This window comes from Petaurus breviceps, unplaced genomic scaffold (genome assembly GCF_028583685.1).
Source record: "Petaurus breviceps papuanus isolate PSGF00001 unplaced genomic scaffold, PetGlider_PUasm1.0 351466, whole genome shotgun sequence".
NCBI classification, from domain to species: Eukaryota; Metazoa; Chordata; class Mammalia; order Diprotodontia; family Petauridae; genus Petaurus; species Petaurus breviceps.
This window is the reverse complement of record NW_027186276.1, coordinates 2,121-17,461: the sequence shown is the minus strand read 5'-3', so window position 1 is coordinate 17,461 and position 15,341 is coordinate 2,121. Positions and strand designations below refer to the sequence as shown.

The 15,341-nt window shown below is 59.9% G+C and overlaps 2 protein-coding genes across 2 annotated transcripts; one reads left to right on the top strand and one right to left on the bottom strand.

The window, feature by feature from the left end:
- The first annotated feature begins 90 nt into the window (after positions 1-90).
- Positions 91-2,572, top strand: CUNH19orf81 (chromosome unknown C19orf81 homolog). The gene is made up of 4 exons (XM_069097157.1): positions 91-165; positions 389-509; positions 695-834; positions 2,220-2,572. The coding sequence occupies exons 1-4, from the start codon at positions 110-112 to the stop codon at positions 2,413-2,415; spliced, it is 513 nt and encodes a 170-aa protein (XP_068953258.1). The 5' UTR covers positions 91-109; the 3' UTR covers positions 2,416-2,572.
- Positions 2,573-2,896: 324 nt separating this feature from the next.
- SHANK1 (SH3 and multiple ankyrin repeat domains 1) lies at positions 2,897-12,372 on the bottom strand (the record flags this gene model as incomplete). Its single annotated transcript, XM_069097158.1, has 4 exons — positions 2,897-5,998; positions 6,680-9,758; positions 11,442-11,538; positions 12,313-12,372. Coding segments are annotated over 4 exons (3,948 nt in total), but the record flags the coding sequence as incomplete, so codon positions are not given.
- Between the last annotated feature and the right edge of the window lie 2,969 nt (positions 12,373-15,341).

Below are 15,341 nucleotides of genomic sequence, written 5' to 3'. Positions count from 1 at the left end.
GGGGGTGGCAATAGGATTAGGGTGGGAGTGGGAGAGGGAAGTTAATGTTCCAGGAGGGGCCACCCAGTCTTGGCTCCCATCTCTAGGAGAAGGGCCACTGCTGGTGGACATGGAGACCCCAGAGGACGTGCAGGCCCGGAGCCTGGGCAGAACCATCAAATCTTCGTGAGTCATAGGGCCCAGTATCTGGCCTAAGCTTTGGCTTCCCAGTCCCTGACTTTGGCCCCGCCTGAGTTTCTGCTGTGCCTGTAGTCCTCTGACCTGACCTCTGCCCTAAACTCTGCCCACTGCCCACCAAGGCCCTTACTGGTTCCCAACACTTGACCAGACCTCCCATTTTTGATCCTTGACCTTTTCTGCCCCCATCCCCTTCCACCAAACTTCCCAGGAAGCTTCAGGTTCGCCAGATCCTAGCTGAGTATGAGGCCCTGGACCGGGAGCTCCCCTGCATCCGAAAGTTCCCCAGTCCACCCCCAGCCCAGCCCCTCTGCTTGTGTATGGAGACTGCGGTGAGTGTGACCTCTTTGAGCCCAATTCCTCCTCCCATCCCCTGCTGGCTCCCAGGCCCCAGGGTGCCGCCCTGGAACCCCTGACTCCTAGCGAAGGGGTGTGGCCTCTGACAGCCCCGCCCCATGAAGGGAGAGCTCGGGACTAACTTTGGCATCCAGACCCGAGCCTCTCTCCCCCACCCTAGCCTGAGTACGACTTCACTCACCTGGACTTGCTCAACGCCCTGGAGGCCGAGGTCCCTGGCGCCCTAGAGAGTGGGCGAGTAAGCAGCATCCGGTACGAGAACATGAACGTCATTTGCGGGACGGCTGGGCGCAAGGACCGGTGAGCGGTGCGGCCCTGGGGCCCCTGGGGAGTGTGGGAGTGAGCCGGCAGGGACACGGGGAGTGCCCCCCCATTGACCACAGATACAGGGAGTGACTCTGTGGCTGAAATGGCACTCAGGGAATAGCTGTGACCGGCGAGGGACAGGAACGACCCTGGGACAGACCAAGGACACGGGGAGTGACCGCCCCCCCATTGACCACAGACATAGGGAGTGACTCTGTGGCTGAAATGGCACTCAGGGAATGACTGTGACTGGCGAGCTACATGAATGACTCTGGGACAGACCAAGGACATGGGGAGTGCCCCCCGCATTGACCACAGACACAAGGAGTGACTCTGTGACCGGCCAAGTGACATGAGTGACCCTGAGATAGACTAGGGACATGGGGAGTGCCCCCATCATTGACCACAGACACAGGGAGTGACTGTGACCGTCGAGGGACATGAGTGGCCCTGGGATAGACCAGGGACATGGGGAGTGCCCCCCCCCGTATTGACCACAGACATAAGGAGTAATTCTGTGTGACCGGCCGAGTGACATAAGTGACCCTTCGATAGACCAGGGACATGGGGAATGACCCTACCCCACCCCCATTGATCACAGACACAAGGAGTGATTCTGTGGCTGAAATAGTACTCAGGGAATGACTCTGTGACCGGCCGAGCGACATGAGTGACTCTGGGACAGACCAGGGACATGGGAAGTGCCCTCCCCCATTGTTAGTGACGTAGGGAGTGGCCCTATGACTGATGGGGAACTGGGAAGTTCCCAGTGACAGAGCACCAAGGAATAACCCGGTGACTGCCTCCCGACTAGGGGGTCCTAGGCTCAGATGTCGTAGGGGCCGAATCACAGGTTTAGAAGGGAAGGCACCTCAGCAGTCATTCAGCCCAACCCTCTCATTCTACAGATGAGGAAACTGAGGCGCAGATTTTTTAGGGAATGAGAACGGCTTGAGTGGGTCGCAGGGAGTAGTCCTATGACTCAACAGGGACCTAGGGAGTGAGCCGGGACAGACCGGGGACATGGGGAGTGACCCTTGATTCCCCGAAGCCACAGGGAAGGAGTGACCCCTGGACTGTGACCTTGGGCCAGAAATAACCCCCGCGAAACAAGCCGGGGGGGGGGGGAGGCCCTCCAGACTCCGGTGCGCAGAGATGCTGGAGGAGGGATGTGTGACGTCGGCCCGCGCTCCACCCCAAAGAGGAGGGGGCGGGCGGGCTGCAGCTCCTGCCGTAGGGTGTGGGGGGAAGGAGGGCAGTGCAAGGCGGGCTGGGACGGCCGTTCCTCCAGATGGGAAGACTGAGTCAGCCTGGCGGCGGCTCCGGCACGCGTGGAGGCGGAGCGGGGCCGCCCGGGCAACCACACCCTTCCGCCGCAGGTGGCTCATCACGGTCACGGACTTCCAGACCCGCTCGCGCCTGCTGCGCTCGGGGCTCCGCCCCCGCGGGATCCTTCACCCCCTGGCGCGCCACGACGAACTCCTGCTTGGAGACTACCGCCTGCACCTGCGCCGAGCCCTGGCCCGACGGCGCATGCTCGAGGCCCTGGGGGCGGGGCCCGCCGAGGAAGACTGAGGGCGGAGCCACGCCTGCGCACCAGCTTCGGGCCTCTCCGGGAAGAGAGGGCGGACAGGCTTCAGGGGGCGGGGCCTCCCTAGAAAGGAGGCGGTGCGGGCTCCAGGGGAGGGTGGATACTGTGAGTTTAATTATAAAGAGTGACCCGGTACAAAAAGCCATTTCTTTGCAAAATCGGGGAGGGGAGGGGACAGCCCCCCCCAATTTGTTCCCCCCTCCCCAGACCGTGGCCTCGGCCCTGGACGCCTGGGTGCCTACCCCGGCCCGGGAGGGGCGTGGAAAGAACCGGGCGTGGGCCTCTGAGAGCCTCGAGCCCCCCCGGCCCGTCCTGGCCGCGAGGGGGAGGCTGAGGTCCGGAGAGGTCGGGCCGCCTGCCCGGGGTCCGACAGCTCGCCGCTGGCAGAGTCCGCCTTGTTAGTGCGCCTCCCCCGCCCCCCTCCCATCCCACCCGGGGTCTCTCTCCCCTCCCTCCCCCTCCCTGACCCCGCCCCCTTCCGCGGTGCCCATCCGGAATGAACAAGCCCTTGATAGACGAACACCGCGGGGTCCCCGGGGGTGGGGGAGAACAACGGACGACGGACGTGAGGGAGGGAGGACGGATTCCCTCACCCCCTTCTCCCCCCTCCCCCCAACCCTCCCGCAAGATAACCCGCAGATCCCTGACGTGGTGAGGGGGAAGAGGGCTGGGAGCCCCCCCCACCCATGGACGGAGCAGCCCCCCGGGAATTTGGGGGGGTAGCAGAAGGGAGGGTGGGCTTAGAGTGAGGGGGAAGAAAGGGAGCTCCCTTCTTTGGCAGCTGAACGTGTGTGTGGGGAAGCTAAAGGGGCTGTCCTTCCCCCAAAAAAATGGAAGTGGGGGAAGGGTCCCTAGGGTAGAGGGAGGGGTGACTTCAATTCCCCGCCCCTCCCCCCCAGTCTGTGTGAGGGAGCTGGTAGTGGGAAGGAAGCGTTTGGGTAAATGGGGCGAGGAGGCAGAAAGAGGGTAAGCCATGCTAGAAAGGGGAGTTGGGGAATGGGAGAGGGAGGAGAAACCAGCATGCAAGAGACAGAAGAGAGGAAACGTGGGAGGCTGAACTAGGCAAGAAGGAAGTGGAAATATCTGAGGAAAGGCAAGTGTGCAAGAAGGAGAGTGGAAGTCGGCAGGAAGAGCAAGCATGCCAAAAGAGCAGGAAGAAAGCGAGCCAGTGTGGCCGAGAGAAGGGCTGCAGGGGCTCCCTAGATCTTCTCTCCTAGATCAAGGCGAGGGCAGGAGAGCAGGAAAAGCTAGGTAGGAAGCGCCCATGAGCGTGCAGGAACGGAGGGGGTCACCCAGAGAGGACAGAAAAGGGAGTGTGCAAGAAGAGAAGGCGCTGAGGAAGGAGGAAGGGCCAGAAACAGAAAAGGGAGCGTGCAAGAAGGGAGAGGCAGACAAGAGTTTTACGAGAGAAAGCTCGGAGAAAAAGGCGTGTGCCAGAGCTGCGTGGGTAGAAAGTATAGTGAAAACAGTGTGCCAGGGACACAGGGATAGAAGGAAAAGAGTGTGCAAAAGAAGCAAGAATTTTAGAAAGAGTGCAAGTATAAAGCACATCAAAAGGAGAGAGCACAGAGTGTGCAGGAAGAGGCAGGGCGTGCAAGAAAAAGGGAGAAAACAGCAAGAGGAGCTAGGAGGAGGAGGAGTGAGCAAGAGAAGGGGTCGGAAAGGGGCCAAAAAGTGTAGGGAAGGGCAAGGGAGTGTGCAAGGGAAGGTTCGGAACAGACGGGTGAGTGTGCAAGAAGCAAGCACACGAGTGAGAGTTCGAGAGTAGAATGCGCCGAGGAGCAAGGAAGGGTCAGAAGCAGAAGGGTGAGTGTGCAAGTGTTGTGAAAAGTAATCGAGCGAGTGGAAGGGAGGAGCTGGGCCCCAAAAGGGGCGGAGAACAAGGGAGCGATGTGTGAATATGAGCGTGTGTGCCGAAGACCATGTGTATTGGCATATACAGGGTGTACAAATGCACATGGGAGAAAGAAGGCTAGGAGCAGGGGAGTGTGCCAGTCGGTAGCAGAGGGGACCCCGATGGAAAAGCCAGGATGAGGGGCAGTGATCCTGAGCACGTGCAGGCGAGGGGAGCAGAGGAGAGCACAAAGGTCCCCAGGGAGAAGAACTGTGAGAGCCAATATAAATTGAGGGAGGGGAAGAAAAAAAAGTGAGCGTGCAAGGACGCTGGGTCGCAACAGCTCTAAGGGACCTGCGCGCACCACCTTGGGGAGTGTGCAAGAAAGCATGAGACAGCGTAAATCTGTGCAAAATAGCAGCCCGGGGAAGCGGGTGGCGCATAGGCGAGCGGGCGTGCAAAGGAGCGTGCAAGAGGCCAGGAGGGAGGGAGAGAAGAGGGCAGGAGGGAAATGGGAGTTCGGCTGGGGCCAGCGAGGTCAGACGGGAGATGGGGACGGACTGGGAGGCGTGGTGGATGGTCAAATCTGGGGCCTGGGGAGGGGATTGGCCCCCCTGCTTGGCCTCCTTCCCCTGCTGCCCAGGGAGGCCCCCTTATCCAATCAGCCTTGGGGCTCCCCGTCTATGGCTCTACTATCCTCCTCTCTTCTCCCAGGGACCTGGAGAGGGGGAGGTCGGGGTACATCTTCCCACTTCAGGCTTCCACAGCTTCAGCCACCTCCCTCTCTCCCACCTGTTCCCCTCCCCCCTTCCCCCGCCCCGCCGCACACACTGTCCAGGCCCGGCTGCCCCTCTCCTCCGAGGTGCGCATGTCCAGTGGGATGACTGTCGGCTGCCAGTGGAGCAAGAGCGAAGCAGGTGGCCGGCCCAGGTCGGGGGGAGGGCGGAGGGCGGAGGGGAGCGTCATTTGATTTCTGGCCGCTGCGCGAGAGCCCTCCCCGGGGGCCTCGGTGGGCCGGCCATCACCTCTCCAGGAAGAACTTGAGAGCGCGGTCAATGTTCATGCGGTGCCCCACCCGGGTGACGCCCAGGTCCACGTAGTCCTCCTTGGTCAGGGCGGGCAGGTGAGAGCCATCGATCTCGTGGTCCAGGAAGCGAGCCCGGTGCTCGGCCAGGCCCAGCCACTCCAGCCAATCAGCCACGTCGAACTTGGTCCAGAAGCCTAGGGGCTTGGCTCCAAACGGCTTGTCCGGGGGCAAGGAGAGCAGGCGAGTAGGCGACAGCGAGCGCGAGGCCCCGGCCAGCGCCCCGCCCAGGCTTCCCGCCATCCCCGCGTGGGGGGGCACGAAAACGGGTGCGAAGGGGTCCGAGGCGCCCCCGGCGCCTCCAGTGGGCGAGCCTCGGAGGTCGAAGAGGCCGGGATACAGGGGCCCAGAGGGCAGGATGGGCAGAGAAGAGGGCCGGGGAGCCGGGCTGACTTTGTGGTCCGAGGGGGGCAGCAAAGAGGGGCTGGGGGCACGTCGGAGTAGAGGGGGGCGCATTTCAAAATCCACGCCCTGGAGGTGGCGGCTGGATGAAGATGAGGACGGCGAGGGTGACCCAGCGCCGGTTCCCCCAGATGCTGGGGTCACCCCAGACCCTGAGGGCAGTGGCGGCAGCGGTGGCTTGGCCCAACTCTGGAATAAGCTGCTGACGGGTTTGGAGAGAAGTGAAGATGGGGGATCGTCCGCGAGCCTGGGATACAGGTGAGGATAGAAACGTTGAGGGATGGAGGAGACAGATGGACGGACCCAGGGATGAGAGAGAGAATGAGAAAACGGGAGAGAGAAGACTCGAGAATAACGAGGGGTTGTGGGGAAGGCGATGAAGGATGGAGAAATGCGATGGGAGAGACAGAGAAATGAATGAGTGGGGAAAGAACCAGATGGAAATAGTGATTGAGGATGGGGGGAGGGGGAAAGGGGAGAACAACGGAGGGACGGAGAGAGATGGAGGCCAAAAGCCAAGAGAGAATGGGATGGAGGGAGAAAAAGAGAGACGGAGGCCGAGATACAGGGGAGGGATGGGAAGAGGGAGCAAGGAGGGAAAGATGAGAAAAGTGATGAAAAGAAAAAGTGAGGCGGAGAGAAAAACGGAGAGATTGGAGAGAGAAGGGAAATGAGGAAGGAAGGAGACGGAGGAAAAGGAAGGGAGAGAAATGAGTCCGGGAAACAGAGTCGGGAGGAGAGAGGCAGAGACAGAGAAATAAGAGGAAAAAGAAAGGAGAGAGAGGGGATTAGGCGAGACGTCTCTTCTCTGTCCCTTTGGCACCCGGCCTCCCTCCCTTCTCCGCCTGTCACAGTCCCCCTTCCCTCCAGAATCAGGTTCTTCCCCCCCCCCCCCACTTCGTCCCGGAGGCCTCAGCCTCCAGCTCACCTTTGTCGCTGCAGGGAGGCAGTACGGTCATAGCTGGGGCTTCCGTGGTTGTCCCCACCTCCCCCACTGCCTCCTCTGGCCCAGGGCAAGGCCCCGCCGGCCGCGGCGCCCCCAAACTGCTGCAACTTGGAGCTCAGCTCACTGATGATACTGGCTTTGACCGTGGCCAAGGCCGAGGGTGGGGGCTGGGACAGGGGTCCGGGCAGGGGGGGCAAGGGAGGCGGGGGTGGGCCTGGCCCTTCCTCCCAGGGTAGCAGCTTGCGGGGCAGTGAGGTCGCCCCTGAGGGACCGGGCGCCCCATCCGTGTCGGAGGAGCCAGATGGCTGGGGGCCTCCGCAGCCACTCAGAGCCAGCAAGCCGTCGGCGCCGGCCACCGAGACAGTGGGGCTGGTAGGGGTGGTCGGGTCCCGGAGGCCCCCGCCAGGGCCTGGCCGGAGGGCCCGGCCTCGCAGCTTGGATGGGGTCATCAGCTGCGGGGGGTAGGGCGGGCCGACCCCGCCCCCTCCCCCAAAAGCCTGGCCATCCAGGTAGGCCACGTAGGTGTCCAGGAGCTCCGGGCCACTCCCGCCGCTGCCGCTGCCACCCCCGCCCCCACCACCTCCTTCCGCAGACAAGCTGCTCAGCGTGGACGCGCTGCTGATGGTCTCCAGAGGGTGGTCGCTGCTGCTCCGGCTGTCCACCTCCTCGATGCCTGAATCTGTGCCAGGTGGCGGGTCAGGGCCTGAGCCCGGGCCGGGGGCTGCGGGGGCTGCAGGGGCAGGGGCCGCGGAAACCTGGGGACCCGGAGCAGGGGGATCGCCAGGGCCGGTGGCGGCTCCTTGGGTCAGTGTGGCCACCTCGCTGTCGTAGGACGTCAGGCTGGACGCAGTGGAGTCCAGGGCCGGACCGGAGGCGGCCGCCGGCGAAGGACCAGGGGCCGGGGCGGTGGCGGCGGCAGCGGCGGTGACAGTGGCTACAGAAGGCGGGTCGGGCAGCGGGGGCGGGGGGCCAGGCGTGAGAGGGGATTCAGGCTTCTCGAAACTGTTGGAGAACTCCAGGGGCGGGGGAAGTGGCTCGGCAAAGAGAAATTCGCCATCCTCCACGTCCACCGACGGGGCGGGCGGGGGCAGGACTAGCAGGGGCAGTCCGTTCTCCTCTCGGCTCCGGGGGGACAAGGCGGGGGCCTGCGGGGGCCCAGGGGCCGCGTCTTCCGAGGGCACCCCCCTGCCGCCTCCCCGGGGCTCACAGTTCTCTAGGAAGCGCACGTGCAGAGGAAGGCGCTCCGAGTCGTCGGGGCCGCTTCCTCCCCGCCAGCTCTTGGCTGCAGGTGGGGGCGGGCTGGGCTCGGGCCCCAGCTGGAGCAGCAGGGGCCCCACTCCGGGGGGCCCAGGAGGGAGGCGGTGCAGGAGGGAGCGGCGAGCGGCCGGGGGACTCGCAGGCAGGGGCTTCTCCTGGCTACCGAGCCCAGCCCGGTAGCCTAGCTCTCTCCGCCCTGGCTCGGGCGGCGGGGCGCCCCATAGGCGTAGCACTGGCTCGTGGTGAGGGAGGGGGTGCGCGTGGTGGGGGGGGGGGGGGGGGGGGGGGGGGGCTTCGTGGCGGGGCGATGGGGGCCGAGGAGGGGGCTGCGGAAGAGCTCCACTACCCTCGGACGACTCCTTCAGCGCCCGCTCTCGGGCAGCCAGAGCCAGCCCGAGCGGCGACGCGGGGTCCAGGGCTTTGCCGGTGAGCGGATGGACCAGTGGGCGCGGGGGCAAGAAGCTGGTGAAGGCACTGACCCCCCCGCCGCCGCTGCCGCCGCCGCCACCGCCACCGCCGCCGCTGCCGCCGTAGGCTCGGCCGGGCCCGTAGCCCCCGTAGGCGCCGCCACCGCCCGCCTCCAGACGCAGGTAGGGCTCGGCAGAGAACATACCCTCGTCGATGGACTTGGAGTGGCGGAGGCGAGGCCCCGGCGGAGCAGAGCCTCCCAAGCCGGCCTCCCCGCCGTCTTCGTCCCCGGCGTCGGTGGACAAGAAAAGGGTGGAGCGCCGGCGGGCCTCGTTCTGCCAGCCCCCCTCCCTCCGGGCCGCCCCTACTAGGGCTGCCCCGAACTGGCTGGTGAAGTCCAGGGTGGCTGGGCCGCTTGGCGAGGGAGGAGCGGGCAGAGGCGATGACGGCGGCCCCGGGGATGGGGCCGGAACCGGGGAGGCGGGAGAGGGTCCGGAGTCGGCCGGGGCCGGGGGCTCGGCCTCGGTGCTGCTGCCCTGGCTGCTGCGCCCGCTGCTGCTGGTGGACGGGGCTTTGATGATGATGGTGGGGATGGGGATGGAGTTCTTCTCCGCCGCCTGCTGCGGGGCGGCTGGCGATGAGGGCGCCGGGGTTGGGCCCGCCCCGGGGCTGACTTTCTGAGGCTCGCCTTCCACCTTGGTCTGTTTGACCAGGGGGCCTTTGCGACCCCGGCCCGAGCGGGCAGGTACATACATGGCTGCACTGGCCGCCCGGGGTGGGAGTTGGAAATAGCGCAGGGCAGGTGCGGGGGATGATCCCACGCCGCCTCCGCTGCCGCCGCCGCCGCTGCCGCCATGGTGGGAGGGGGAGGGCCCCGGGCCGCCGGGAGACGGACTCGGGCCGCCGCCCCGCCAGCCTCGAAGGCTCGGCTGGGGGCCTAGGGCCAGGCGGGGCGGCGGGTCGTCCGGGGAGCCACCAGTCTCCATCTCCGGGGGGTGGGGTGGGTGGGCGTGGTGGTGGTGAGGTTGAGGGGGCGGGGCATGGTGGTGGTGGTGGTGCGGAGGGTGGTGGTGGGCTGGGGGGAGAACGCCTGGACCCGCGTGGTATAGACCCTTGTCTCGGCCGGAAGGCCGAGAATCAGGGAGGGTGGGCCCATCAAAAGAGGCCGGGGAGGAGGAAGGCAGTGGGCCCCCGCTCCCTGGGTTGAATGCCCCAGCCCGCGGGGAGGGAGTGAGTCGGCCTGAAGAGGAGGACGGGGCTGGCGGGGTGCTGTAAGGAGGCTCAGGCGGGGACGTCGTCGGAGGTGGGGGTATATCTTCTGAGCCCGGGACCGAGAGACTTCTGCTGAACTTCATAGCTGGGGGCGTCAGGTACGGCCTGTCGTCCTCAGCAGCCCCTGCATGGGCGTGTGTTGAAGGGAGCAGTCAGGAGTGAGCTAGCCTTGGATCTCTCCCACAAGTCTCTACAAGACCTTCTCGATTATTAGGGGGAGTGGGGTGGGGGCTGGGCAATAGCTGGGCAGAGCCTACCTTATTCCGACACTTCCGGGCTCTATGAATTCTGCCCTGTGGGCTGCTCGACACCCACTGGTGCAGAGCACAATCCCTCCTGCCTTAGGAGTCGCCTTGCTCAATTGCAGTGGCCAAAACAAGCCATCAGCTGGTGATCAGCCCTCTGGTAATGGCTAGGCTTCCGTGGACTTGGCCAGGCTGGGCCTCGGACTGCAGCCCCCCCCCTCCCAAGTCTAGCTCTGGATTAGTCCGAGAAGCCATACCGACCCACTAACGAGGAGGGACAGAATCTGACAGGACTGAGGGGGAGACCTTTAAGAACCCCGGAGCTCCGGGAGGCAGCCAAGGCCAACTACGTAGAAAGCCCGCCTCAGAACCAGGAAGGGCCTGGATTCGAGCCCCAGCTCTGTGGCCCTCGGCAAGTCACTTAGCCATTTGCTGATTTAAGTCACTCTCTGAGGCTTGGCTGTGGAGACTGGGAGACTGGTCGTTGCCCCTCCTTATGAAATGACAGGGCCAGTCCCCAGCCTAATAGCAGTGGGAATTTAACTGTCCTCTGGGGTGTGGCCAAGTAGCTTGTCATTGGCCAGGTCAGAGAGAAGTAGAGTGTCCGAAAGCCCCTCGGGGGCGAGACCGAGAGGAGGCAGAAATTCTTACTTGCCCTTCTTTTCTGCCTTTTGAGTCCCCGGCGCCATGCCTGGATGGACTTCTTTTATTACACGGCTACTGGCCCATGAGTATGGGGAACTCCCAGGGGGGAAATTTCCTCCACCAAAGGAAATTGGTCCCTGTTCATACATCATCTCTGAGAGTGTACCTCAAGGTTAGGTGACTGTGGGAGAGACCCAGGTAGCATGACAACTGACAGGGTGTTGGGAGGTTCGAAATATCTCCTTTGACCCTCACAGCCACCCTGGCAGGTAAGTGCTACAATTGTCCCCATGTCACAAAGGAGGAGATGGAGGACGGAAGACTGGTAGTCCCAGAACTGGATGGGACTTCAGCAGCCAGCTAGTCCATCTTAGAAAGGCTAAGTGTCCCACCTGGGGTCCAATGATTGTCTGAGGCAGAATTAAAAATTCAGCTCCTCCTGACTCCAGGCCCAGGGCTCTACCCACTACTGGGACTCCCACCCAGTCTTTGTGATGCAGAGGCCAGCTGTCTAGCTGAGAAGCAACACCCTCTCCCACATAGGTGCTTACTAAGCACTTGTGGATTGAGGTGGCAGGCTCCCAGTAGGTTTATGCTTGTGAAAGAGCCCGCCATCTTGGGACAGTTCTGGACCTGACTAACTCACCTTTCTACCACATTTGAAGTTTAACAAAACTCTTTCCTCCTAACACTCCACTGAGATAAGAGGGGCAAAAAAGTGACCATCCTCATTTTTCAGAAGGGGTAAATTGAGGCTTAGAGCAGCAAAATGATGTTTCAAGGTCATACAAGTTCAGACCCTGAATCTGGGGACAAGGGAAGAAGAGAAGGCTCTTGGGATCATAAGACTGCCAGAAAGGTCACCCTCCTCCAGGGTGGCCTGCCCGGGCCCATTCTCTAGCCCCATGCAGACTTACCAATAGACTTCTGTCGAAGCATGAGGCCTGGTCCAGGGGGCAGGTAAGGTGGACGTTCATAACTAGGCTGGGAACGGTGGTGGGGATCAAAGCTGGACTGGGTAGGGGGCAAGGGCAGGGAGATAGAACAGGCAACAAGGAAGGGGGTTAGTCACACTTCCCACCCTCCAGCACCCTCCCAACTTTCACCTTCCCTAAAGGATCAGAAGAAGGGGTGACCAGATAAGGGCTGGGGGTACAAGCTGTGCAGATCTGGGTCCCCTGAAGTCAAAGGGAATAAGAACCAACCCCCCCCCCCCATCTGCAGTGTGTAAAGAAACAACTGGTGTTTACAGCTCAACACCAGGACTCTGGAGCATACATTTGGCTGTGGAATGGCTGAAATATTCTCAGGAGCGGAGGGAAGGGGAGGTGGTGAACCCAGCCACAGGTGAGGGGTCATTGAGGAGCCCAGCAAACCAAAGAAGTGGCTCCCACGTCCATAGTGACTCTGGGGCAGGGTACTGCACCTTTCGCAGCCTCAGTTTCCTCATCCGTAAAACGGAGATAATGATCTCTGTAAGCATTTACCTCCCAGGGTCGTTAGGAGGCTCCATTGAGATGCTATTTATTAAGTACCTTGCAAATTTAAACATGCCACCCCATTGCCAGTCACTGTCATCATCACATCTGTCTGGGACAGGACCTGTGGTTTCAGTGGCAGAGGGAGCTCCCTTTACAGTGTCTTCTGGGGAGCTTCCTGAGGGCACCCAGAAGCCAAAGCTCCCCCAGGGGCTTCAGCAGCCAGCCCTCTGACCACCATGGCATACTGGTTTACACATAAGAGCCAGTCTAGCCTTCTGGCATGGGAGCTGGCTTTGAAAGTTCCCACCTCTGAGGCATGCTGGTAGTGTCGGACACACTGCTTCAGAGCTCCCTCGCTCTCGATGCCCTAAGACCAGAAGATGCAGAGCCAGGCCTGACCTGTGATGGTTAAGGGAGTTCCCTCACTTGGAGATCGCCACACCAAGGAGATCACAGGCCTGCTCCCCACCTTCCCAAAGGGTTTGTGAATCAATCTCTCAACAGCCCTGGGTGCTAGAGAGTGCAGAGAGAATTTTGTCATTTGCAGATGAGGAAACTGAGGCCCAGAGAGGATAAGTGAATGGCTCAGGGTTAAATGGATAGGAAGGGTCAAGACCAGCTCTCTACTGATTCCAAATACCACTGTGCCACCTTGAGGAAGGGTCAAGGTCTACCCTTGAAACCGGTAGCTTGGGAACAAGAAGCATCATGAATCAAAGATTCTGAGCTGGAAGGACTCTCCGAAGCCTAGTCCAACCCTCTCATTTTACAGATGGGGAAACTGAGGACAAAGTGGGAAAGAGATCTGCTCAAGGTCACAAGGCAGTAAGGAGCAAGGGCAGAATGTGAAGCTGTGTCCTCTGACTCAAAACCCAGTGTCCTTTCTCCAAGTCAAGCAGTCAGTCATGTAACATCTTAAGGCAGAGCATTGCTGTAAGTCAGGGAATGCCGAGGTTTCCATCAAGAATATTCACTTAGATGCCTTCACCGAATTGTTTGTCTAAGGAAAGGTTCAACATGGATCCGGTCGGTGGGGTGTGGGAGTGGGAAGGGAGAAAAGTACTCAAGTACTATTTGGTAAAGACAAAAAGGCCTCAATAAAAGGGAACGAAAGGGCCGGCGATGCCACTTATTTCCTTTTTTGGGAAGGGTCTTTGAACTGGTGGAATACATTTTCATTCCAGAATCAGCTTTCTATGTCAAAGATGGAGGGGACCTGGCTAGACATTGGAAGCCTTCAGTAGGCTCTAAGTTCAATATATGACAGCAACAGGATGTCACAGCTGAAAAAGCCCAGGGCCACAGAGTCCAGAGACACTGTCCCCAGATCAGAGCCCCTCGGAAGCCTTGTGGCCAGTTATGGGCATCCTGGTTTAGAAGGGCATGGATGCTGTGGAGGATGTCCTGAATGGTGGAGGGCTGCCTGGATAATTGGAAGGAAATGAGGATGCTTAGCTTGTAGAACACATATAATGAGGGAGGATAATGTCATCACTCTCTTCAGTCATTGGAAGGGTTGGCCCCTGGAAGAATGCTTTGATGTGTTCATTTTAGTCCAAGAGGGCATGACCAGGAGCATAGGTGGAAGTGGGAGAGGACAATTTAGGCTTGACATGAGGAAGAATTTTCTAATGGGGAGGGCTGTCCCAGAATGGAAAGGGCTGACTTGGGCATACTGGGTTCCCCCTCGTTGGAAGGCTTTCAGAAGAGGCTGGAGGAGCATTGTTGACAATGTGGTAGATAGAGGGCTGCTTCAGGTTGGATTAGATGGCCTGGGGGGCCCCTTAGGTTCTGGGATTCTGTGGATTTGGGCAAGTGCTTCCTCCCTTCAGCCCCCTTCTCTGAAAATGGGGAACATAATCCTCGCACTGTCTATTTCACTGGGCTGTTGTAATAAGAGACCTTTGTTAATAGTAAGGCAGTATAAATATAAATAACATGAGAGCTATTATTTATGTCATTAGAAAATGACTGAGGTGATGGAGAGACCACACAGTTCACCCTCACACTTAAAAAGCCAAGCAATCCAAGAGCCCCCAGACTATTGCAATGACTTCCTAGCAGATCTCTTCACCTCCAGTTTTCTCTCTTCCATCTCTCCTTCACTCCTCTGATGGGCTGGTCTTTTATCTCCAGACCCTCTCCCCCACCTCAGTGGCCTGGGCAAGTCTCAGCATCAGAGAGTTTCAGAAGGAAGGAATCTTCTTGACCAACACATACACCTAAAGGAATCCCCTCTGCCTTGTCTACTTGGAAGTCTCCAACAGGGGGAAGGGACTCCTTTGCAAGGTGACCCATCACATTCTTGAACGGCTCCGATGTTTACGAAGTTTTTGTTTACCACCCTGCCTAAATTTGCCCCTTGGCATCTTCCCTCCTTCTCCTAGTTCTACCTTTTGGGTCAAGGGAACAAGTCAAATCTCCTTTCATACTGTGACCTTTGGAGTACTTGAAGGTACGTCTTGAGCTTCTCCCTGAGCCTTCTTCATGCAAAATCTCTCCTCATCCTTCACTTGATCCTCACATAGCATGGACTTGAGGCCCCCTGTCATCCCAGTTGCCCTCCTTGGGCACTCTCTACATTATCAATTTCCTTCTTAAAATGTGGTGCCTAGAACAAAACCAAGTGTTCCACATGGAGTCTGACCAGGGCAGAGGACAGTGGAATGATCACTTCCCTAGACCTGGAAACTGGGCTTCTCCACAAGGCTCAAGCTTGCATTAGCTTTCTTGACAACCACATTGTCCCATCACACTTGTGGTCCCCTAGAATCCCCAGAGCTATTTCAAACTCCTGTCTAACTATGTCTTTCTCTACCTTGTACTTGGCAAGTGGATTTTTTGAACCCAAATAGACTGATTTGCATTGAACCCCATTGAATTCCCTCTCAGAGTTAGCCTCTAGGCTAGGAAGATCTATTGGCATCATGACCGGCATTCGATGTGGTGGCTTCTCCTCCTAGCTTGGGAACATTCACTTATTTTGCTCTCTAGGCCTCAGTATCCCCACCTGTATAAAGTGGGAGGGTTGGGTTCGCTTTCCATTCCAGCACTGTCTGATCATACCCTTCAGCTCTATTTCTCCCCAATATGATCGGGGCTTTTCTTCATAAATTGTGAGATCTTTTCAGACACTGATGACACTGACAGTCTCCTAGAATGCTGAGCTGGATAGGACCTTCAAGGCCATGCCTGCCTTTGCTAAATCCAGGGCCAATAAGGAGTCATCAAGAGAGCATACAATTGAGGACTGGCAGCTCCTTGGGACCAGACCAATCACCAGGGCATCGAGCAGTTTGGACCCATTGATAAATCGCCCATGCAGGTGGCCTTTCC